The sequence below is a fragment of the Felis catus genome, chromosome B3 (assembly GCF_018350175.1).
Source record: "Felis catus isolate Fca126 chromosome B3, F.catus_Fca126_mat1.0, whole genome shotgun sequence".
In the NCBI taxonomy this organism is placed as follows: domain Eukaryota; kingdom Metazoa; phylum Chordata; class Mammalia; order Carnivora; family Felidae; genus Felis; species Felis catus.
In genome coordinates this window covers 97,297,663-97,322,578 of record NC_058373.1, presented here as the reverse complement: position 1 = coordinate 97,322,578, position 24,916 = coordinate 97,297,663, and the positions used below count along the sequence as shown (strand labels likewise).

General features: G+C 40.3%; 3 protein-coding genes across 5 annotated transcripts; 2 read left to right on the top strand and 1 right to left on the bottom strand.

Annotated features, from left to right (window-relative positions):
• The first annotated feature begins 12 nt into the window (after nucleotides 1-12).
• On the top strand, nucleotides 13-1,328 carry RPL36AL (ribosomal protein L36a like). Its single transcript, XM_003987612.5, has 2 exons — nucleotides 13-159; nucleotides 900-1,328. The coding sequence occupies exon 2, from the start codon at nucleotides 931-933 to the stop codon at nucleotides 1,249-1,251; it is 321 nt and encodes a 106-aa protein (XP_003987661.1). The 5' UTR covers nucleotides 13-159; nucleotides 900-930; the 3' UTR covers nucleotides 1,252-1,328.
• A 2,931-nt stretch (nucleotides 1,329-4,259) lies between these two features.
• LRR1 (leucine rich repeat protein 1) lies at nucleotides 4,260-13,563 on the bottom strand. Of its 3 annotated transcripts, none has more exons than XM_019832980.3 (4): nucleotides 13,261-13,563; nucleotides 9,861-9,962; nucleotides 6,453-7,174; nucleotides 4,260-4,695 (listed from the first exon to the last, which is right to left on the bottom strand). In XM_019832980.3, the coding sequence occupies exons 1-4, from the start codon at nucleotides 13,561-13,563 to the stop codon at nucleotides 4,455-4,457; spliced, it is 1,368 nt and encodes a 455-aa protein (XP_019688539.1). In that variant the 3' UTR covers nucleotides 4,260-4,454. The 3 variants fall into 3 exon arrangements, with proteins under 3 accessions (XP_019688539.1, XP_003987660.2, XP_006932912.2); XM_003987611.5 differs by having other exon boundaries at nucleotides 9,861-9,959; XM_006932850.4 differs by lacking the exon at nucleotides 9,861-9,962.
• An 8,504-nt stretch (nucleotides 13,564-22,067) lies between these two features.
• RPS29 (ribosomal protein S29) lies at nucleotides 22,068-23,922 on the top strand. The gene is made up of 3 exons (XM_003987610.4): nucleotides 22,068-22,229; nucleotides 22,464-22,563; nucleotides 23,787-23,922. Exons 1-3 carry the CDS (start codon nucleotides 22,168-22,170, stop codon nucleotides 23,793-23,795), a joined length of 171 nt encoding a protein of 56 aa, XP_003987659.1. The 5' UTR covers nucleotides 22,068-22,167; the 3' UTR covers nucleotides 23,796-23,922.
• Nucleotides 23,923-24,916: the final 994 nt, after the last annotated feature.

Genomic DNA, 24,916 nt, shown 5'->3' with positions numbered 1-24,916 from the left:
CCGGGGACGCCAGGCCGCCGCTGCCTGCTGCCTATTGGCCTTTAGTACTGTCGCTCACGCACAGTTCCTGCTTCCGCCTCGCTCCTCCCTTTCCTGTTAGGCGCGAGCGAGGCGAGGCGAGGCGAGGCCAGGCGAGGATCGCGGACGCCGAATTTGCCGGTGAGCTAAGACGGTAGTGTAGCGTCTCAGCAGGAGCCTCCAGTGCTGGGAACCCGGGGATGGACGAGGCCCTTGTGGGAACTGGAGGGCGAGACCCGCTGCCTGGTTTGCTAGAGCCAAAGAACTGGCTTCTCCCTTTGGAAAGGGTCTCAGGAATGGCGGCTAGTGGGCCGGGAGGCACATATTAAGGACACGTCAGCCTTCAGGGCTGCTCTGACGGGTGGCTGTGCTTCTGAGAGGAAAAGTGAAACCAGACTGATTTGGTTCCCGGAGAAGGAGCGTAGGCGGGCCGTAGCCGTAGCCACTGTATCGCGCGCTGAACCGGGAATGCCCGGGCGCTAGAACGTGGGGGAAGAGGGTGCGAGGAAGAGCCGGAGGCTCTAGCTTTGGCCCTCTCTGAGAAAGAAAATTAGATAGACACCACTTCTTTTCTTTTGGGGTAGCCACAGTAAATTAAACTCCAAAGGAACTCGCTTTGTACGGGGAAACTGGCTCCTGAGCCCCCTGTGCTGCTGCATTACATGCTAATTTTTATTGAGTCTCATTCTATACATGCTCCGATAATTTAAGCATTCCAAAAGGTGTGCACTTTTCTGTGTAATTTATTCTTATATGAAATGAGTACTTGGTGGGTCTATACCTTAGTGATACATGTAATGCTGTAATGTTTTCCTGAGTTTTTAAAACGTTTTATTCAAAATGTTTAACGTCTGCCACTGTAATTTTAAATGTTTTACCAGTTTGAATCGTGCTGACAGCCCTGCTGCAAAGATGGTCAATGTTCCGAAAACCCGAAGGACTTTCTGTAAGAAGTGTGGAAAGCATCAGCCTCACAAAGTGACCCAGTATAAGAAGGGCAAGGATTCTCTGTATGCCCAGGGAAAGAGGCGCTACGATCGGAAGCAGAGTGGCTATGGTGGGCAGACGAAGCCAATTTTCCGGAAGAAGGCTAAAACCACAAAGAAGATTGTGCTGAGGCTTGAATGTGTCGAACCTAACTGCAGGTCCAAGAGGATGCTGGCCATTAAAAGATGCAAGCATTTTGAACTGGGAGGAGATAAGAAGAGAAAGGGCCAAGTGATCCAGTTCTAAGCTTTGGGATTCTTTTCGTTGACGCTGGTAGCAACGTTATCTGTATGAAAATAAATGCAGTAATATTTTTGCTCAAATATTCTGTGTTTTTTGAAATACAAATAGAATGACATATTTAATGTGATTCAAAATTAAGGAAATAACAGCAAATTTGTTGAACTAAGATTTATCCTCTTCTCAAATTTATTTAAATTTAGTTTCATAAGAATTGGAATATTGTTTATGTCACACACACACACACACACACAAAGACAGGAGTACCACCTCCAACTTTACAACTAGGTTATGGAACTCTATCAGGGAAAAAACTCAGACCTTCTTTACCTTTTCTGGTCAATTTCAAATATGTTAGGCAAATTCATAATCATGATTGAAGAGCTCCTGGGAAAAGTCAAATCAGATTAAAAAAAAAAGTAAATGAAGAGGCTAAATTAAGCCTGTGTATAGCAGACTCAGTGGGGCAGAGTATCAAAGATGAGGGATAAAAAGAGCTGACTTTTTGCAAATTAGTGTCCAGTAAGGACCACTAGTCATACAGATACTTAAATTAAAAAGCAGTTCCTCAGTTAACACTAGCAGCTACATTTAGTGCTCAATAGCCACATGGTGCTGAGTGACTACCCTATTGGACAACAAAGATACAGAACATTCCCATTACGGTTTTTTTGGATGGCATGGTTTTTAGACTGGTCCTGAATGTAAGGCAGGAGTTAAAAACTGACTTCTAACTGCAAAATGTTCTGAAGCTAGTGAAGAACCATGAGTCCATAATAGTATTGACTGCTTTTTGAATCTTTCAGAAGCTACTCTGGGAAGTACTCAAATGTTACAACTTGGTTATTGGGAGGTTTGAGGAAGCAAGCAGTTACTACTGAAAATAGAATGGAAGGCTGAAACTCAAAGAAGTGAACCTTATAACCCATGAAAGGCAAAAAAAAAAAAAAAGTATCAAAAGGAGAAATAAACTGACAAAGGGTATGGGTTATGAGAAGACAAATTCTGCATTCTGTACAAGAATTTTAAGTTGGCCAAGATAGTTGCATGGGATGGCTTTTAGATGAGTAAAGATGCAAAGACAAAGGGCTAGGGTGTAGGAGTAACAGATGGCTAGCACTTAGTCCCAACACAGACACATCTGCATTTGTTATTGAAGGAACTTTTTCTTCAAGAACATGTAAAAATCAGATACAAGTTAAATATGTCACAACACATTTTTTAAAGAACTATGTTTTAAAGTAGTCACATAACCTGGGTAATTCCTCACCGTTTTGTTCAGAAAAAACTAAGATATTATACTTACAGAATTCTTGGTTTTAAAGAGCAAAAGTGAATTAACTTTAGAAGGCAGTATAAAGCCTGGACTTAAAATCTGATCTGGGTTTATGGTACTGACCTAGGGTAATTTGTGAGGATTAAATAAAATTATGTAAAACACTTGTGACAAATACTCTGCTAAATGGCAGCTCTTTTTATGTAAGCCATGTTTGCATTATATATATGATTTTTTAAAATCAAAAACCAGAATACAGAAATTTTTGCAGGAAGAATTTAATTCACCACAAGCAATACAAATTTAAGGTCACCCAAAGAATTATGGCTCTGGACCAAAGAATCTGCTCTGAGAAGAAACCATATTTTGGAGATCATATACATAAAGTTTTAATAAAAATCTTCTAATATTTAGGGGTGCCTGGGTAGCTCAGTCAGTTAAGGATCTGACTTTGGCTCAGGTCATATCTCACGGTCCATGAGTTTGGTCCCGGTGTGAGGCTCTCTGCTGACAGCTTGGAGCCTGGAGCTGCTTTAGATTCTGTGTCCCCCTCTCTCTCAAATGTAAACATTTTTAAAAAATTCCTTAAAAATATTGTAACATTTAAAACAGTATTTACTCAATGCTTGTATTTTCAAAAAAGAGTAAGATGCTCCAAATAAATATTTTAGGAAAACAGAGGAAATAGTTACCTAAAGCCATAAGAAACAGTCTTACACAGACTCAACCTGTAACTCCAGGCCTAGAACAAAAATGATATGCTAACACTAGGGAGGGTTTTCTCCAGTAACTTTTACTCTTTCACCTCTTTTGTTCCCAGAAACCAGTTAGGAGGCTGATTTGAAAAAGGGCAGTGCAAAAGTATAGAATAGAGTTCTACTAATTCCATTTTCCACATCTCTTTCAAGCAGCTACATTTTATATTTCCTCTAACCTAGTTAAAATTCTGGTCATAGTTCAGCTGGTATATCGCCACCACTTTTTAAAGTAAAAACTTGAAAATATTGGGGCACCTGGGTGGCTCAGTCGGTTAAGCATCTGACTTCGGCTCAGGTCCTAATCTCACGGTTTATGGGTTTGAGCCCTGCATCTGTGCTGACAGCTCAGAACCTGGACCCTGCTTTGGATTCTGTGTCTCCCTCTCTCTCTGCTCCTCCCCCACTTATGCGCTCGCATGCTCTCTCTCTCTCTCTCTCTCTCAAAAATAAACAAACATTAAAAAAATATTTTTTTAACTTGACAATATTAAGTAACTAAAATAATAATCAGAAAAAGAACAACCCTCAAATATAGGATGTAATCAGTAAAAAGCAATTTTCTGTTCTTCCTACCCAACCCTAAAATCCTGTTCCAACTCTAAAAGTTACAAAAGTCACAACAAAGATTATGTGATTAACATTATAAAACTTATAAAAGCTGAAGCCTGCTTATCCCAAAGCAACTCTTATGCTTGGTGAATATAGAATTCCAGATGTAGAATAATATACCTGAAAAACAAAGTTTCACAGCAAACAAGTTTTCACTAAAACTTAGACTCTATTAGTCCTCCAACATATATTTTCTGTACACAGAAAGTCAATTTCTTTAATTGAAATTCAAGAAGGAAACTGGTAAGAAAATTCTATGACCAGAGTGATAGGGATCAATATCTGTTTAACATTAAAAGATAGCCCCACAACTCATTCTGGAAACACTAGGCTGACATCAACACAAGTGAAATAAACTGAAAAAAGTCTACTTTCACAGTAAAATTATAGGTTTTAATGAAATTAAGGTTTTACAGTCAAATGATTGAAAATGTTAGAGTAACACATTCCTGCCCTCAAGTAAGTATACAAAAAGCTTCCCTTTCTCTAATTTGATACTATTAAACCATAAATGAATCCCAAGGTGATCTGTAACTAAATGGAATTTGTTTTTGTGTTATCACCAGTTACTTTAACATATCACAGGAATTTACGTAACAGGCTAGAGAACAGAAGTAAGAGATAATAGGTGCTTCAGTACCACCCATATTATCCACTAAGACCACAGTGTGAGCAACAGAGTGTAGATTCATGGTAGTAGTTCCCTGAATAAAACAGCTTAGACAGAATCTTCCACAGACACAGGTTTTAGCAGTATCCAAATCTTGGCAAAGATGAAAAGGAATGATATGAGAGCCATATGGAATCCTATTGGAAAAAAAAAAAGTTGAAAAAGTATTTAGCATGTTACTAGATTCAGAACTTCATGTATTGGGTCATGAATTACTGGATACTGAATTATAACCATGGAAAAATAAGATTACTCTATTAAGTGACTCAGTATATTGTTCTTTCTTCCAAACTGTTAAGAATGGGGAAAACACCATATGGCATATTGTAAACCTAAGAGTATCTATACTACTCCATAAAGTATCTTTTAGCACTGTCACCTAATACCATAACCCATGGAATAGTATGAAGAAATCCACATTGTATTATCAGTATAACATGATCATTTAAAGCTAGAGCTCTAGTATTCAATTCTCATAATGGCAATGGGAGAATTATTGAGTTCTATCTGTGAAGAAACATTTATTTAAATAAATCCAAATACTCTCCTAGGCATCAACTGTTTAAAAGGGAATTTTAAACTGTGAAACAGATTTAAAACATATTGTTTCAGGTATTTTTACTTTACTGGCTGAGCAAGTGCTGACCTCACCTTGCTTAAATCACTTACTTGCTATTAAAATCAAGTCAAACTCAAAAACCCGAAAAAGTCAAACTCTTTTACCCTCATCTCCGAGACACTGTTTTGCCTGCCCACTGCCCAACTCCTGACTCAACCATGCCCCAAGTCACTTTGTCTGTCTTCCAGTCTTTTCTTTGTTCTCTAGTCCCTAGCCTAGGCTGGCACATAATAGGTGTTCATATTTTTTCAACAAATAAATAAAACCTACTCTATCATTTAAAGTGGAGTTCAAAACCCTATCAGGAAAAGTCTGAAAAGATACATATCAAATAAAAAAGTTTGCATTTCATAGGGATTTGGGACTGGTCTTGCTGCCAATTCATTTTTTTTCACATGTACTAGTTTGTTCCTTCTATAAATAACAATTTTTTAAAAAACTGTCTAAGAAGTGTCTACCACATATGTATATTAACCTGTTTCAAGCTACTAGTTATACCCTAAGGAAAGAGGTAATAGTGTAATACTGTTAAAAACTGTATTTTCTATCTAACATAATTTAAATTCCCACATATTTTTCTAATAGACCATAAGTTTATGTTTGTAACCAGTACTGAAGACAAGTTACCAAAGGCTAGATAATAGGCATTATTCTCATAGCTTTGGATCTGTATCCTTTTTATAACAAGTGGGCTGAAAACACTTGATAAATACAAGTGACGGGATAGATAGAAACAGGTAAAGGGGCGCCTGGGTGGCTCAGTCGGTTAAGTGCTCAACTTTGGCTCAGGTCATGATCTCACGGTTCATGGGTTCGAGCCCCATGTCAGGCTCTGTCTGTGCTGACAACTCAGAGCCTCCAGCCTGTTTCAGATCCTGTGTCTCCCTCTCTCTGCCCCTCCTCCACTCACACTCTGTCTCAAAAATAAATAAACATTAAAAAAAAATTAATGCCAGATAATAAATCCTATAACCAAAAAGTCAAGCAATGAAAGGGGGTGGAGATAAAACTTTAGATAGGGCGGTCAGGAAAGGCCTTTCTGGGTGTCACTTGGGAAAAGAACTAACTGAAGTGAGAAAGTGAGCTATGGAACTTTCTGGAAGAAAGGCATTCCAAGTAGAGGTAAGGAGCAGCAAGAAGGCCACTGGAGCAAGACGTCAGACTATGCACAGCACTGTAAACTATGTTAAAGCCTATGACTATTACAATGAGGATGATGAGAATACCAGACTCTTATCAGAGGTACTGCGTTTTATGACTATTAAAAAGTCTTACCTATTATATAACATGGCTCGTGCAGAGGATTCCAATAAAGTTAATGGCGTTTGCAGCATTATAACTGGAAGGGCTTTTGGTTGTTCAAAAGTATTTCCAAAAAGATCCAAGTACTCAAGGGATAAATTTTGAAATTCACTAGGCAAAAATGGAAGCTTATTTCGAGCGGCTGACAAAAAACGCAGGTTTGTCAATTGTCCCATCTTGAAAGGAAATCGAATCAATTCATTATCATCAAGTTTTAAATCTGTAAGTTCTCGGAGCTGACAAAACTGCACAGGGAGCGCCTTAATTTTGTTCTTGCTGAGATCCAAACTCCGAAGTGACTTCTGGAGTGTAGACTGACACAAAGCTACACTAAATGATTCCAAGTGATTGTCACTCAGGTTAAGTTCTTGAAGATGGATGAGGTCTCCAATTGTAGCTGGAAGCTTTTTTATATGGTTGTGACTCAAGTCTAATTTCCTAAGGTTTTTTAAGCAAAGCATACGCATATCAACTCGGACAAGCCCACAGTAAGAAGTCTGAAGATGTTCCAGAGAATATGGGAAGTTCTTGCTTAGAGGATAGTCCTTTTTGGATGTGATAACCATTTTAGTTTTAAATTTTTCAAATTCCGAAGTCTTCACTGGTGTGAAGGTTGAAAGTGGTACCTCAATATTACAACCTCTGTGAGCGAGTCTCACAGCTGACAGGAAACTCTTTAAGCTGCTGGAATTGGCCTGAATAAATAAAAATAAGTTGTACAATTATAAATTCCATTTTATTTATTTATTTATTTTTAATTTTTTTTTTCAACGTTTATTTATTTTTTTTGGGGACAGAGAGACAGAGCATGAATGGGGGAGGGGCAGAGAGAGAGGGAGACACAGAATCGGAAACAGGCTCCAGGCTCTGAGCCATCAGCCCAGAGCCTGACGCGGGGCTCGAACTCACGGACCGCGAGATCGTGACCTGGCTGAAGTCGGACACTCAACCGACTGCGCCACCCAGGCGCCCCTATAAATTCCATTTTCGATAATACATGCATGCTAATTTACCCTATAACAAATTCTATGAAGTTATACATGCAAATGATGGGCTCATTTCTTGAAAATGGCTGTAAAAATAAATTTTTTACTATTTTGATAAATTTCAATAGACACAAAAAAATTTGAAAGTTTTTGAAAAAATATGTTGAGAGACATACTCTAAATTTAAACCATTTAAAAGGGAATCAAAAGAGTATAAAATAAGACAGGAATACATGAAAAGATTCCACTTAAGACTTGGGTTTATCATGAACTGAGGCAAATCTCCAGTGCCTCTGACATAGATTGAGATGGTGCTGTGCACTGCAAAATACCCAAGGCTGCCATTCACAAAGACTTGGAATTATGAAAAGCAATGGTCCTCTCAAAAGCAGGGCCAAATGGCACTGTAAGAAGTGCTGGAAAACATCAAGAGCAAAACAGATTGCTTCCAGCTGGACAGAAACATCACTATTAAAGTGGTATGGGAACTAAGTTCTCAACAGAAATATCTGATGCTTGCAGGACATTTCAGAAGTTTCCTAAAGTTTACATGTGAAGGACTGGTAACTTGCAGCAAGTTTGAGGAATAGTACGTGATCCTATTTAGTTGGAATGTGGGAGCTTTGTAGAGGTGTAAAAGACTAGAAATGCAGTGTGGAGATGGTATAGATGAACCTGGTACCATGATGAGGAGGATGGAATGATCAGGCTGTGGAAATCTTTTAAGAACTTGGAACAGGAGAATTACATGAGAAAAGCTAAATATTATTTCAGCAGCAATATACACAGTGAAGTAGTGTGAGTGAAGTCTGGAGACCTGGGTCAAGTAGGTCTGGTACAGGGTACCAGCTTAAAGATTTGGGAGTTTATATAAATAAAGACTGAGTTACGAGAATGGAAAGCAGGTATGGTAAAGAATAGGCAGAAGATTAGAATAAAGCCTTCAATTGGGGATAGAAAAAAAAAAAAAGATGCCAGAGATAGGAGACAAAGGAGTGGCTAAGAAAACCAAGAGTAAACCAGGATAGTGTCCTGTCCGATGCCAAGAAAGGAAAGTTTTATTAAGAAGGGAGTGGTCATCAGTGTCGAAATCTACAGACCTCAAAATAATGGCAATGTGATTGAAAAAAAGGAAGGAGACCAGTGATCTCTGAGACAGTTTTGATAAACCACTGAAAACAAAGGTCAAAAGACAGTATGTGGAGGCAATGGATTTAACCTTGTCTTTGGGAAATTTGTCTATTCTATTTTGATTGGTTAGACCTCAGCTTTTTTTAGGTAGAAGGAAAAGTTAGTAGGAGAAGCTGAATATCAAGAGAAAATGAAAAACTGTAACAGGAGGAAGTAGAACAAAATGTTTCCATTCAATACAAATACCTTAAATAGTCATTAAACTCTATTGTTTACAAACCACTTTGCTTTGGATTAAGGATAATGAAAGGCTGAATAAGACATTGCTTCTACTCTCTGTGAAGGGGGGGGAGGAAAAGGGGATAGGGCACAGTAAAGTTTTATTTTAATGGTTTAAGTATTTTTAAAAATTATAATAAATAAAATACCCCCAGAATGGAGGGGCCTGAATGGCTTAGTCAGTTGTGCGTCTGACTGGCTCAGGTCACAGTCTCATGGTTTTGAGTTCGAGCCCCACATCATGCTCTGCACTGACAGCAAAGAGCCTGTTTCAGTTTGTTTGTCTCTCTCAAAATAAATAAACATTAAAAAAAAAAATACCCCTCAAATGGTTCTAATTACATTTTTTTTTTTTTTACACCAAATTTGATCTGTAATGGGTGACTTTGCTGGCAAATGTAGCCGTGTGCCACTGGCTTTATAGAATTCTATTCTAGGAACACACTAAGTAAGGGTCCATCTGGAGCACGGAAGTAAGCCATTTTCCTTCCTCCTAATCCTGTCACCTTAGCAGGCTGACTCTACACTGTTAGAGCCATGCCAGCATACCAGAGAAACTGTGTCTGTGTCTGGTGAGTTTTTGAATTCCACCACAGACCTGCCACGGCTTCTTCAAACACACCTGCCAAGTGTACATCCCTATTCAGTTGTGTGGGATATTGAGGATCCTCAAATAGTCTCTTCTTTAAAGGAAATACAGCCAACCAACCTAATTGCTATGTTTTTTAAACAATCTTTTAAGTTTATTTTCATTTATTATTTATACATATTTACATTTATTTATTTAGAGAGAGATAGAGAGCAATTAGGGGAGGGACAGAGAGAGAGGGAGACAGAATCCCAAGTAGCCTCTTCACTTTCAGCACAGAGCCCCATCAGGGGCTCAAACTCACAAACCGTGAGATCAAGACTGAACCGAAATCAAGAGTCAGATGCTTAACTGAGCTGCCCAGTTGCCCCTTTAATCGTGTTTGTAATACCATACCTTACTTAAACAGATATCCACAGGAGGCTCCTTTAACCGAACAGTAGCTTTCCCCTCATCCATAAATTTGGTGAAGAATTGCTCAATGTTCTCCTTTAGCTGCTTAAAACCAATGAGAAAAAAGGACAAAATCTGGTATTGTTATTCAGTAATATTTATTACAATTAGAATATGCCAGTCACTTTCCCAGGCTTTTACTCCTTAAGTCTGCATGTTTTGTTGTTTTAAGTTTTAGTTTTTATTTCTGTGGGCTTTTTTAGCATTTGGGTAGCTACATTTCTTATCTAGCTTCTGGTAGATATTGCTGTTAGATCAGTCCAGTAACTCTTTCCTGTGACTCCCATTTGGGAGAATACTCCTCTTCTCCCATTCTAACTATGTGGCTGTAGAAGTTGTCAATATTAGTTACTTGCCTTCTTAACTTCAGTCCAGTGGTCTCGGGTGGACACACCTCCCACAAGATTATAAACGCCATGAAAGCAGGAATCTTGTCTCCTTTGTTCACTATTGTATCCATGGAGCTACAACAGTGACTGACACATAATAGGTGCTCAAAAATTTTTAATGACTGATGTTTCTGTTTTAGACTTCAACAATAATGTATTGAGAAGCCACTCTGTACCATGTACTATGATAGGAGGCTTGAAACAATAGTTTTGAATAAGACCAACATAGTAGTTATGTTTATAAAGTTGTCAGTCTAATGAGAGACAATTATTAAATAGGTAGTTACAAGCATAACAAATATTAAGATAAGGGAAGTATAGACTGCTCTAAGATCTTATGTAGCAAAGGAATATGAAAGTGACCTTAAAGATGAGAACTGAAGGATTAGGAGATGTCGGGCAAATGAAGATAGTGGGAGAAGAGAGAGAGAATAGCATACCAATAAGGAAAAATGTGTGCAAAGCCTTCAAGGCAAGAGGGCTTGGCAGCTCCAAGGAGGTGAAAGAAGTATGGCTGAAGGATCCAGGAAAAAGAGGCAGGTGAGTCAGGAAAGGCAAACAGGCATTGCATGGTGAAAGATTTTGCAGACCATGTCAAGAATTTTGGATTTTATTCTGAAAATGCTATCTACTCAGTGACTTGAAGCTGGGAACATAGTTACACCTACATTTAAAAAAAAAAAAAATCTTTATTTACTTTGAGAGAGAGGGGTGGGGGGAAATCCTAAGCTGGCTCTGTGCTATCAGCTTGGTGGGGCTTGGTCTCACAAATCATGAGATCATCCCCTGAGCCAAAATCAAGAGTTGGATGCTTAACCTACTGGGCCACCCAGGCATCCTAGATCTGGGATTTGGGAAGTTCCCTTTAACCACAGTGTAAGAATGAACTTTGGGAGAGGGGAGAATGGGATGAAGTTGGTAGAGACATAGGGATATCTTTTAAGAGACCTAGCCAGACAAGGGATTCTGGTGGTTTCTACTGCAGCTGGGATGGAAGGAGGTATGAAAATCTGAAAGAATCCTAGGAAGTAGAATTGTAAGGATTCAATAATATATTACATGTGGGGATCCATCTTTTAAGACTAGCCAGACAAGGAATTCTGGTGGTTTAGACTGCAGCTGGGATGGAAGGAGGTATGAAAATCTGAAAGGGTCCTAGGAGGTAGAATTTTAAGGATTCAAAAATATATTACATGGGGGATGCAAAAACCTTAAGGTTTCTGGATAGAGCAGAATACTTAATGAGTTGCAGAACATGATCAGAAAAGTAGGTTTCGGGGTGGCAAAGAAAATTAACTTTTAGATATTTTGAGTTTGAAATGCTACAACACATCCAAGTGAAGATTTCCAACTAAGATTCAAGTTGCAAGTTAAGGGAGAGGACTAGCTAAAGATACAGATTTGCAAATCACAGTGAGATAGGCAGCAGCTGAATCATGGGGCAGAAAAGTTGGTATAAGAAAGATCCCCAAGGTACTTCCCACACTTCCCACTAATACCTAGTCTTCAAGGCCCAGGACCAACAGCACTTTAATTCATCCAAGAAATGTTTATTGGGCACCTACTATGTCCCAAACCCTGTGGCACCACCTCTTCTACAATAATCAGAATTCATTTCATTTTTTGATTCTGCTCTACTTCTACCTTTATTATAGCACTTACATAGTCCACCTTGTAATGTAAGCACTGGTTTCTATTTCCTTTCTAGTGTTGGAAGGACAGTGACCAAATCAAGTCTTCAACTCACTGTTCACAATAAAATTCTGATTAGGGTTACCACCTGCAATTATTAATGCAGAAGTTTTAAGGGCGATCATTACAGACTTAAAATAGAACCTGAACTGACCATGAAAGAGGGTTTGGGGAAGACAATGGAAGAAAAAAAAAAGGGAGACCCAATTCTTGCTATGAACTTGCCTGTCACCTTACAGTTTTCTAACCTATAGAATGTTGGGTGATTGCTAAAGTCCTTTCAAGTTGAAAATTTTATAGGAGTTGATTCCACGAAGGGGGGAAATTACACTTTCAACTGCTTATATCAAATTTAAGTGTCTCTGAATGAGATGGTAATGCCCCCTTTCCTCAACCTTTGAGTATACACTGTGGAATACAACACTAAGGGAAATAATCCTAGAAACTGTATAAAGTCCAGTGAAGAGTCAGATACAAGGGTGGGAGATGAGTTGCCCCCTCGACTTTATTTACAGTAGACACAAGGGTATTCCAGTCATTCTGACAAAATAACATAGTACCTGGTGAAATGAGGGAAAAATGATTTTATAAAACCTGTGCTTTGGAAATTCTATTTCAACTTTCAACAGCTTCTAGAGTTTACTACTGCTAGACAGATGAGAAAAAGCCCTGGTCCTAGAAAATCAAGTCTTAGGAAATAAAACATTTGAAGGAAGGAAGGAAAAGGAAAGGAAAAGAAAGATGCAGTGAGCAATAACATTAGTATAAATATCAAGATGCAACCCAAAGCACTACTGCTTTACTACTGTACTAATCTGGTCTAGCGATCCTGGATACTATCCTTCATCACTTAAAGCCTTAAAAAAAAAAAAAAAAAAGCTAGCGAATATACCATGGGAGAAAATAATTTATTGAACAAAAGTGCAATTATTTTACTGTTCCCCCAAAGTGGATTGCTATTCCATTTAAAGATTAGTTTCATGCAGGCCGAATTTCCAGAGGCTTTAAGACAGCAGGGATGCCACCTACTGCTAAACAGAAACGCTGTCAATTTGAAACCAAAGGAACGGGAAAGAAAAATAAGGAGAAGGTGCGCTCTCAAAAGCTTTCCTCTTTCGGGTCCACAGGGAGACGCCCAGGACTGGGGGTGGTGATGGGGCGCTGGTACCCCACAGACAGGCTCCAGCCTCTGGAACGCGCGAGGCTCGAAGGGGAAGAGCTCGGGGCTGACTCCCGAGGCAGGGCCTGTTCGGTCCACGCACCTCATAGCGGGTCCCGCGCTTGTCCCTCAGGGTGCAGATGACCAGGCAGGTAGGGAGCGGGCCGCCTCGCTCGCCTCCAGCCCGAGGCCGCGGCCGACTCCCGGGCGTCTGCTGACAGAGGCTCAACACTGCCCGGATGCCCTTGCCCCGGTTCCTCATTCCCAAAGCCGGCAAGCGCCGACTGACTACCTCGACTTCGCAGTGCAGCTTCATTTTGAGCCAGCCGCGGCAAGAGCTCCACAACTCGGCTTTGAAACTGCCCCCTTCCCGCCGCGCAGCGCCGCCGCCGGGGTCCTCGAGCATGCGGGCTGTCCCCGGATATGCCTGCCTGCTCGGAGTGCCAACAGCTCGGGTTTTCTCAGTACAGTGGCTCTATGGGTCTGCGGGGAGGACGGCCTCCCCTTTCACTTGCAGGGCCGAGTCCTCACTGTGGTTGCGGGTCGGTGGAGCGCGGATACCGGCCCCTTGAGGACTTGGCTCGCATCTCCCGAGCCGGCGACTGGCGAGGCCGCAACGTCCTTTCCCGGGAACGCTTGCGGCTGGAGGCACAGGTGGTTATTGTTGGGGGCGGAGCTCTGTTTTCCGCGGTTCAACTTAACGCGTTTCCTCCACCTGTTGGGTCGCTAAACCGGTATCCCTGTGTTAAAAGGGAAAGTCCGCTTACCTATATAGCTTCGGAACTGGGGAGTTGCCCAATGCCAGCCGGGGCCAGCATGTCCCGGTGCTGATGGGCTGGTGTTTGTTTTGGTTTGGGTGGCTCCCCCCCCCCGGAGGCAACACCTGCCACGTCAGAACGGAATTTGATAGGACAATATTTGACTTGGCAATCTCTGTTGAACAGGTTCCCGCTTTGTAACCGCTTTTAGGTTGGATAGAGTGACTGGTTTAACATCTGACACTGCGAGAGACTATCCAGACCCTATAAGCACCTCCGGCTCTACTTTTCTTGGTGGAGGGAGGCGCCCGGGGCTCACATCTTATTTAAGGGGGCTCCTCAAAAATGGCGTGTGCTTCCCTGAGAGCACAGTCCTTTCTCCTTAAATTTGTGCCCTCGACGCCTCTCTCTCCTCATCCTAATCCCAGTCTTTTATCAAACATTCATTTTGTTTGAGCGGTACTTTTGCAAATGTGAAATGGCTTACAGAAATACGGATTTTTAATTCAATTATGACAATATAATGCTTTATCCTTAATTAGATGTGAGTCCCTGTTTACAAGGTGCTGAACTTGAAGTGTTATCTGTTGATTCTCATTCTGAAAAACGTAACTGGTTCCTAAAAATTAGTAATGAATAAAACATCACGTTTCTTTTTTTTCTATTTAGTATTCTTGCATGGAGAGCATGAAAACACGGCTCCTCATTTAGCAACAGTTAATCATGTGGCCAGTGAAAACCTACAATAAGCCAAACACACCTTAGAGTTTTCAAAGACAGACTTCAAGAATTACCCACTTTTGTTCTTTGAGCGGATAATAATATAGAAGAAAATAATAAAACGCCAGCCTAAAGCATTACAAGTACGATAAATATACTCTGAACTTCCAAGAACAGTTGGGAGGTGGGGAAATCTTACATGTATAAACCAATGTAATTTTGATTAGAATAGAAATGTACAAAAAACAAGACGACAACAACAAAGCCTCTACCCTCTATTTGGTGTTACCTGGGTTGTTGAAACACGGATTCAGTGAATTCAGTAAATGTTAAATAATCTAAATATATGAAAGTTACTTAACAGTTCCAAGGTGATTTCAGAGTAGGACAGTGGTTTGTATTGCCAAAAACGTATCTTCCTAATTGCCAGATTCTCAAATATGGCGTGTGCTTCCCTAAATATTTAAATAAGATTATCTTATTAAATAAGATTACATAAAATAATAGTGGCTTGAAAGTAAAATAAACATATATCAGTTTTTGGGATCTTAACTCCCACCTCCACCTCCCCCCAACATCTTCACCTTAGTTCCCTCATTTTTAATAGCTGAAATACTTGGATCTGGTGTTTATTTTGGTCTTCCTGGACTGTTTACCAAGCAAAATATTCTTTAGGGGTGCCTGGCCGGCTCGGTTCGTGGAGTGAGTGACTCTTGATCTCAGCGTTGTAAGTTTGAACTCTATGTTGGGTGTAGAGATTACTTAAAGTCTTAAAAAAAATAGAAAAGATTCTTTCATTACCCATCCACACTTCTGTCTTTACCACCATACAAACAGAATCTGCCTGTTGACCTCCTCTACCTTTAATTAGCTCAAGCTAGTTTGAATTGCAGACTGACTGAACATGGAAATACAAGGCATTTTAAAGTGGGCTACAGTTTTTGACAAAAGGAATCAGAGAAAGAACATCTAGATCAATTTTCTTCTGTGAAATTGATTCCTTTTCTGCCTGGCCTATATACTACACTCATTCTCTCCTTTTTGTTTTGTTCATACTAATTAACCCTATTAATCTTTCAAAACCCTGTTCAGTTTCCACTGGCTGTCTCTAACATCTTGTTCTCCTTTTTTGGAGTCTGAAAATTCAATTGCACTTAAACTTACCTTTCATTTCTTTTATTTCACTGAGTTTCCAGTGCATAACAAGCATTCAACAGTTAATTAATTGAATCTCGGACTTTCCCCTTCATTTGTACCCGTAGTAAACTTTACTCCCTTAGGTTTATGGCTCATTTAGGTTCAAACTGGTAAATCATAGTCGTATCATACTATTAAACAAACAGTGAGGTCACCATCTGTGGACAGTGTAGACTTGGCTGTCCTGGCACATTGGGACCAGATCTTCGAGTTGGTTTTTTAACCATAAACTTCATCTAAATTAAATAAAGCTAAATAGTTAACAAATATACACTTAAGCATTAGACCTGTATAGTGCTACCTTGTCCCTGTTGATGCTCTGTAATTACATCTTATAAGGTGTGTTTCCACTATGATTTCCTAATTACTACCCATTTTTCCCTTGTTAGTGCTACCATGTCAGTTGAAAGGTCTTCTGGCTTCAAAATGTATTCCTTTATTTAATATTTATGGTGTTCTTGCTGTATGCCAGTACCTATGTTAGATGTTTAGAAGGCAGAGATGATTTTACAGTGTTTAGGAGAGACAAGCAAACCAACAATTGTACCACAATTGGATACATGTAAGACATTAGAGGAGTATAAAGTAGCCAGATGATGAAAAGAATTTGTTTGCTAAACCAAGGCCTTTGAACTTTAGCCTGAAGGTTCTGGGAAACTTGAACATTTTCAACAGGGGATAAAATTCACACCATTTAGAAAAGGTTACTGTGGTCACTAAAGAGATTACTTAGGAGGTAGAGCAAGCCTAGAGGCAGGGATCAGTTGAAAGGCTAATGCAATAATCCACCATCTACACTACTGCCACATTAAATTATTTTAGGGGGCTTCTATCACAGAACCCTAAACTTTTACAGCTGAGACATACTTTACACATATTCTAATTCAATTCTCTTATTTTACACAAAAGGAATAGAGGCTGAAAAGAGTAAAGGGATTTGCTCACTACCTCTAGAGAGTGTTAGTGCTAGGACTTGTCGCCTATCCTGTACTTAATTCTCCCCGCAAACCTTCATGGATTTCCACTCTTTGCAATTTAATTAAATACAGTTGTGCAAAGGCTTGTTTCTTGTTCCCTTTGGAATCTAGTCCCTATTACTTAGCTGGACAAATCTCCCCAGGGCAGTTTCTGTGGTTTTCAGTTCCTGCTTAGCACCAGCTCTTTGGGATTCCTGGAAGCTCAACTCAGCATTTTGGAATACATGATATTTCATCTAGCACTTTTGGATGTTCACTTCAAGAAGAATCTTAGATTATCTTGTCCAAAATATTGCTATATGATTACTTATTTAATGCCTATCCTCACCTCTAGACTACAAGCTCCTTGGGTTCTGAGTCATTACTGTTACATGCAAGACCTAGCATAGTGTTCACATATAGTAAGTACTCAGTGCATATTTGTAGAAAGAATGAATATGTAAATGAATATATGCTATTCACTTATTCATGTAACAAATATTTATGAGAGCTGGCATTGTGCTAAAATAGAGCAAGCTCACAGACTAATGTGCATTCAATTACCATTGTTTGTGTTAGAGAAAGGAACTAGCCATTTGGAAGGGAAGGAAGCTTGCTTTCTCTTTCACTCCTAGAGAACAGTGAAATAAATTTTAGGTGGATCCACGACTTAAACACTGAAAATGTAAAAGTGCTACATGAAAACACAGAAGTTTTTTAGAATTTTGACACTACTTAAAAAAAGTAATGTAACAAGTTGACAAATTAAAACAGTTTTTTTTTTACGTTTATTTATTTTTGAGAGACAGAGACAGAGTGTGAAAGGGGGAGGGGCAGAGAGAGAGAAGGAGACACAGAATCTGAAACAGGCTTCACGCTCTGAGCTGTCAGCACAGAGCCCGATGTGGGCTTTCACAAACCACGAGATCATGACCTCAGCCGAAGTCAGACACTCAACTGACTGAGCCACCCACATAACCCCAAGTTGACAAATTTTAATACATAAAATGTAAATGTTCTGCATGGAAGGATATACCAGAAACAAAGTAATTACTAAGAATCTGGGGTTGTGGTCAATATAAAATAACTTTGCAACTAATACAAAGGTCAAAGTGCTCATTTTCTTCTGCATAAGCTTTACTAATATATAAACTACAGATCAGCAATGCTTTAAGAAAGTGGCCTGTGGGCTCAAAGGAGAAATTTCCAAATACATATGGCTGGCTTATAAACATAGGAAAACATGCTCTGCCTCATCAAAATTCAGACTGAAGCAATACTTACCATTTTTAGGCTAGCAGAAGGACAAACATAAAGAAGTTTGCTAATATACATTGTAGGAAGATTGTGGGGAAACAGATAGAGGTATTCCTTGTTAATATTGAGGGTTAAGTTCCAGAGCACTGACATAAAGCAAATACCACAATAAAGAGAGCCAAAGGAATTTTTTGGTTTCCCAGTGCATGTAAAAGTCATGTTTACACTATCCTGTAGTCTATTAAGTGTGCAATGGCATTATGTCCAAAAAATGTACATAATTAAAAAAATACTTTACAGCAAAGAAAAAATGCTACCCATCACCTGAGCTTTCAGTGAGTTGTAATCTTTTTGCTTTTGGAAGTTCCTTTTTAAAAAAAATTTCTTTTTTTACATTTATTTATTTTTGAGAGACAAAGCACAATTGGGGGAGGGGCAGAGAGAGAAGGAGACACAGACTCCAAAGCAGGCTCCAAGTTGTCAGCACAGAGCCTGATGCAGGGCTTAAACCCACAAACTGTGAGATCATAACCCAAGCCAAGGTCAGGCACTTAACAGACTGAGCCACTCAGGGACGCTTGCTTTTGGAAGTTTTTACCTCAGTGTTGGTGGTTGCTGACTGATCAGGGTGGTTGGTGGCTGCTAAAGGTTGGGGTGACTGTGGCAATTTTTTAAAATAAGACCACAGTGAAATTTACCACATCATTTGATTCTTTTTTTCATGAAAAACTTCTCTGTGGCATGTGATACCGTTTGATAGAGTCTTACCCATGGTAGAACTTCTTCCAAAACTGGAGTCAATCCTCTCAAACCCTCCTGCTGCTTTATTAACTTAGGTTATATAACATTCTAAATCCTTTGTTGTCATTTACACAATCTTCACAGTATCTTTTAAAAATTTTTTTTAATTTAAATTTTGCTTAACATATAGTGCAATATTGGTTTAAGTGACTCATCATTTACATACAACACCCAGTGCTCATCAAAAGTGCCCTCCTTAATATCCAACACATATCTAGCCCATCTCCCGCCCACCTCCCTCTATCAATCTATAGTTTGTTTTCTATCATTAAGAGTCTCTTGTGGTTTATTTCCCTCTCTTCTCTACCCCCTCCCTTTGCCATATATTCTCTTGTTTTGTTTCTTCACAGCATTTCTAATAGGAGTAGATTCCATCCTAAGGAACCACTTTCTTTGCTCATCTATAAGAAGCAATTCCTCATCTGTTCAAGTTTTCTCATGAGATTGCAGCAATTCAGTCCCATATTCAGGCTCCACTTCTAATTCTAGCTCTCTTGTTATTTCAAGCACATCTGCAGTAACATCCTCCACTCATGTCTTGGACCCTCAAAATCATTCATGAAGGTTGGAATCAACTTCTTCCAAACTCCTGTTCATGTTGATATTTTGACCTCTTCCCATAAATCACAAATGTTCTTAATGGCATCTAGAATGGCGAATCTTTCCAAGAGGTTTCAATTCACTTTCCCCAGATCCAATGGAGGAATCATTATGTATGGTAGCCATACCTTACAAAATGGATTTCTTAAATAAAACGATTTGAAATTTGGAATGATCCCTTGATCCACAGGCTGCCGGATGAATGCTGTGTTATCAGCCATGAAAACAACTATTAATCTCATTGTACATCTCCATCAGAGCTCTTGGATGAACAGGGGCATTGTCAATGAGCAGTCATGTTTTGAAAGGAATCCTTTTTTCTGAGCAGAGGTTTCAATTGTGGGCTTAAAATATTCAGTAAGCCATGTTATAAATTGTTGTGCTGTCATACAGGCTTTGTCATGCCATTTGTAGAGCGCAGGCAGGGTAGATTTAGCATAATTCTTGCGGGCTCTATGATTTTTGGAGTGGCCAGTGAGCACCGGCTTCAACATTAAGAACTACTTGAATATCAAGATAGTACAGCAGACTGTTCAAGTGTAACTAATTGTTTCTTGCTTATTTATCCTTTCCTTTTTGCTTTTAAATGAGTTCACACTTCTTTAGGCCCAAAGGATTCTACACCAAAGTGTTGAATATTTATGGAATTGATCTCTGAAGCATTTTAATCATTTAAAAATTATGTTGGGGCGCATGGGTGGCACAGTCGGTTAAGCTTCCGACTTCAGCCAGGTCACGATCTCACAGTCCGTGAGCTCGAGCCCCGCGTCAGGCTCTGGGCTAATGGCTCAGAGCCTGGAGCCTGTTTCCAATTCTGTGTCTCCGTCTCTCTCTGCCCCTCCCCCGTTCATGCTCTGTCTCTCTCTGTCCCAAAAATAAATAAATGTTGAAAAAAAAATTAAAAAAAAAATTATGTAGACCAGCTAGGAAATGTCTGGGAAAGCTATAGTTGGGGCAATGTTCGATTAATTTTCGAGAAGCCCGTGATTTTGGAAACTACACATCAGTGATTGATATAAACTCTAGGAAAATCATAGAAGTTTGACATTGGGCCCTTTTCAATCAGGCTTTATGACAAAATACCTTTTCTATGTTACCTATCACTAGGTTTTCCGTGCATCCTCAACTCCAGTTACACAAGGTTGTTCACCTTCCCCAACTCCATTCTTTGGCTCAAACTCTTCTTCTCACTAGGCTTTCCCTTCCATCTAGTGCTGCCTGTATAAATCCCACTCTTCAAGGCTTACATCAAAGGCCTCTTAAATATACCTTAAGCTAGAATTAATTTCTCTCTTCTTTGCTCCTCTTGCACACCACAAGCATACCCACCATTGGATACAGAAAGTTCTGCTTACTTAGTTGTACACAGGTCACTGAGTCACACCATCTGAAAATGTAAGGAAGGGCTCTTTGAGATAATCCTGTTTTCCTCCCTACATCTGTAAGTTTTAAGGGCAGGAATCAAGTCACATCTGGTTTTTAAATTTTGGATCTGTCTCTTCCTTCATCATGTACCAAAGTACCTAATTTAATGGTTGGGAGGGTTGCCCTACCAGAATCTTGACATACCATGCCTTGGAGAAGCATTGTATTTTTCACTTTCAGTATAAAAGTTCACGTGTAAAATGTTGTCAGATTATTTCACCCTGTGGTACATTTTATAAATCAAAGCTTTCAGAGCCATATACAGTTCAGTTTTATCTAGAGACATTATAAATGTCCCTGTGGAATTTAGACATCTTCCAGCAGATTTTCAGAGGGCATTTTTTTTTTTTTTTGTAGTTGTAACCAAATCATCTGGTCAAAATAACATACATTGTGCATTTACTTCTCACTTTAAATTTAACTACATTTAAATATCAAACACACCAAGCCTTTCATCATTTTTCTGAGCTGGTGTAGATGTGTCCATTAAAAAACTAGGGTGTGTCAATTAAAAAATAAGAAATCGCTTTGAAAACGTATTCTGTTCAACAAAACAGAAACTCCTACTGTTGACTCTTAATTATTACAGCTGACTTTAAGTTATTTTATTAATTTGTCCCAGCAGGTGTCAGTGCTGAGTTGAGGCAAAAATCGTGTTTCCAAGGGTAAAATTTTAATTTTAGAGATGTAACTGGCTCGGGCGATGAAAAGATGTTTAGATTATGAAATTGTCCATATTTTTAAGAGTTTAAAATTCATTCCTTAGGGGCCTCAAAAGAGACGGGGTCTCGCTATGTTGCCCAGGCTGGAGTACAGTGGCTATTCACAGGCGCGATCCCACTACTGATCAGCACGGGAGTTTTGACCTGCTCCGTTTCCGACCTGGGCCGGTTCACCCCTCCTTAGGCAACCTGGTGGTCCCCCGCTCCCGGGAGGTCACCATATTGATGCCGAACTTAGTGCGGACACCCGATCGGCATAGCGCACTACAGCCCAGAACTCCTGGGCTCAAGCGATCCTCCTGCCTCAGCCTCCCGAGTAGCTGGGACTACAGGCGCGCGCCACCGCGCCCGGCGCTCGGAGGCAGCGCAAAATGATACTAGAGGTTGCGGTGCGGTGACGTCATCAGCTGCGCCGGGCTTGGATTGTTTCCAAGACCTTTCTGTTAACAGCGTGGCCGCATAGCTTTCGCGTCATTTGTCAGCACTGCATTCTGGGTAAACTGTCTCAAACATTTGAAGAGCGCATGCGTTTGCGAGCTCTTTCCTTTTGCCTCGTTGCGTCCGGGAGAGCAAGATGGGTCACCAGCAGCTCTACTGGAGCCATCCGAGGAAATTTGGCCAGGGTTCTCGTTCTTGGTGAGAAACAGAGTGTGATGTTAGGAAGGGTTGCGCTGGCATGTGACGCGGCCAGAACTCTAATGTAGAGGAGCCTGCAGGCGGCGCGTGAGGGCAGAGCGACTCTAGAGCTGTGCCTGCCGCCATTACGGGCCTCTGACGGGTCGGGGAAGACGGGCGGTGCGGGTGGTGGCCCCAGAGTGCAGAATCCTTTTATTTCTGTGGCCTCCAGTAGCGCCATCTCTTTTCTTACAGCCGCGTCTGCTCAAACCGGCACGGTCTGATCCGGAAATACGGCCTCAACATGTGCCGCCAGTGTTTCCGTCAATACGCGAAGGATATAGGCTTCATTAAGGTACGCGGCCGCGGATGCCATACTCGTGTTTTGTGAGCGGAGAACGTTCACGTATTTCCTTACAGTGAGCTTGCGATCAACACCGTTTTCCTCTTTGTCTTGGCTGTGAGCCGGGCTTTTTTTGGTGACGGATGACCCTGCTGAAATAGTTGTAGTGGTTAGGTCAATGGGATAGGACCACGTAGACTTTATAAATGGGCTGACTCCGATTGACCAGTGTCTGCGTCTGCCAGTTTTAGGTGCCATGCATTATAGTGGATGAAATTACTTGCTTTTTCAGAAACCACTGAAAGTGGTTTTAGTTCTCTTTAGTATTAGATCTCTTTAGTCTTACCCAGACATTTTTTTTCCAGCAAAATGCATGTGTTGCCTCCTGCCCTGAAATGTTGAATAGTATCATGTACTGGAATGAGCTTGAGGATTGGGGCCAGATAAATTTTGTTAGGATTCAGACAGAAGGCTGCTTTTTAATAGTCCTATGACATTGGTCCAGGGTCATGAAGTTCAGTGTCTGCCTGAGAAAAACGGCAAGGTTGTTGCAAAATTTGTATATGTTTATATGGAGCTGTCTTGATTCTTCGTGCTAGTGTCCCCCTCCCCTCCCATGGGGAAAACTACTTCATTGTCTCTGGGATACGTTAACAGTCATTGGCATTAATGTGTGATCTCTGGCAGACCCAAAGTATCTTAAGCTTAGACTTTTCATTTTGACCAAAGAGCAAGTATATGCTTGCTGTTACAATGTGGAAGTTTATATGTCTTACTTAGTGGGCGGTGGTGAGTGTGTCCCTGATGAGAATGGACTCAGACCTTGAAGCTAACTTTGTGTCCTCAGTTTCTCAGGTTAAGATTAAATGAGTGTATGAATGCCTCCTACAGTAGTTTCTGGCACACAGTGCCAAAACGTTAGCTGTGTAATTAGTTCCCTACTTAATAACCATGGAGAGGTTTTGGTAAAGATCATTTTATGTATTAGTATTTTCCTAGTGGGAAACTGAGGGAAGAAGTGAGAATACCAATACTGAAGTTTACAGTCTAAAATATATAATTGTTGTGGTTTGTGGAACGGCTTGTGGGCATTCAGTAAATACTGCGATCTTGGTAACTAGTTTGGGTGGGTCATATCCAGCTTAAACCTCATTTTTCTAAAATGAGCTGATGTTTGTGAGAATAAAATAGGATACTTAAACATTTTGAATTAATTTCCTTTTTTTTTTTTTCAGTTGGATTAAGTGAACTTCCTTGAATGGGTCATCCAAGATCACTACCTTAACTGAAGATATCCAAGATAACCTATCTTAATGCCAACTCATTGTACATAAAATAAAAATACTTCAATTATGAGTGTTTTAATGTGAATGGAATGGTCAATTGATTATAGAAGTCTTTCTAAAGTGTGCTATTTAAAATTTTTTTTTTTCAACGTTTATTTATTTTTGGGACAGAGAGAGACAGAGCATGAACGAGGGAGGGGCATAGAGAGAGGGAGACACAGAATCGGAAACAGGCTCCAGGCTCTGAGCCATCAGCCCAGAGCCCGACGCGGGGCTCGAACTCACGGACCGCGAGATCGTGACCTGGCTGAAGTCGGACGCTCAACCGACTGCGCCACCCAGGTGCCCCTAAAGTGTGCTATTTAAAATGCCCTATTTTAAAATGTATCTCAATGTGTTCATCTTCAAAATATGTGGCTTAATTTCCCTTAGTTATGTAAAAGTACCCATGCTGAAATCTGGGAAAAAATGCCAATGTTGTTTTTACACTTAAGAAAACTTTTTGTTACATAAAGTGGCTTCTATATGTAGGAGCATTCAACATGTAACGTGGGCAACTGTCTCAGAAGTAATTGATTTCAAATTTATTTTTTTTTCTATAACGTTTTTATTTATTTTTGGGACAGAGAGACAGAGCATGAACGGGGGAGGGGCAGAGAGAGAGGGAGACACAGAATGGGAAACAGGCTCCAGGCTCTGAGCCATCAGCCCAGAGCCTGACGCGGGGCTCGAACTCACGGACTGCGAGATCGTGACCTGGCTGAAGTCGGAAGCTTAACCGACTGTGCCACCCATGCGCCCCAGTAATTGATTTGCTATAGTGAGCTAGGACAGTAGAAGTAAAAGTGTTGAAATATGTTTTTGAGGAAACCCCCTGTTCAGGAATTTCCTGGAGGTGGAGAGGTGGCAGTCTTAGCTTTTGGAGTAACTCATGGATAAAAGTTTGTAAGTTTCTCAAATATTTGTATGTGGAAGGGACCAGTGTTTAAAAGTTCACCGAATGGGTCTTGTGAGCAAAATACTTTAGTCGGGCAAGGGTGGAAGGAGGGAAGCCTGTCTGTTGGAATAGTTTAGGCAAG

What these genes read in the sequence shown, in the direction of transcription:
- RPS29 (XM_003987610.4), top strand. Translation starts at nt 22,168, where the DNA reads ATGGGTCACCAGCAGCTCTACTGGAGCCATCCGAGGAAATTTGGCCAG. An exon ending in GGCCAGGGTTCTCGTTCTTG is followed by an intron (nt 22,230 to 22,463) that starts GTGAGAAACAGA and finishes CTTTTCTTACAG; the next exon opens with CCGCGTCTGCTCAAACCGGC.
- LRR1 (XM_019832980.3), bottom strand. Translation starts at nt 13,563, where the DNA reads ATGCTCGAGGACCCCGGCGGCGGCGCTGCGCGGCGGGAAGGGGGCAGT. An exon ending in TGGATATCTGTTTAAGTAAG is followed by an intron (nt 7,175 to 9,860) that starts GTATGGTATTAC and finishes TTATTTATTCAG; the next exon opens with GCCAATTCCAGCAGCTTAAA. An exon ending in CGAGCCATGTTATATAATAG is followed by an intron (nt 4,696 to 6,452) that starts GTAAGACTTTTT and finishes TTTTTCCAATAG; the next exon opens with GATTCCATATGGCTCTCATA.
- RPL36AL (XM_003987612.5), top strand. Translation starts at nt 931, where the DNA reads ATGGTCAATGTTCCGAAAACCCGAAGGACTTTCTGTAAGAAGTGTGGA.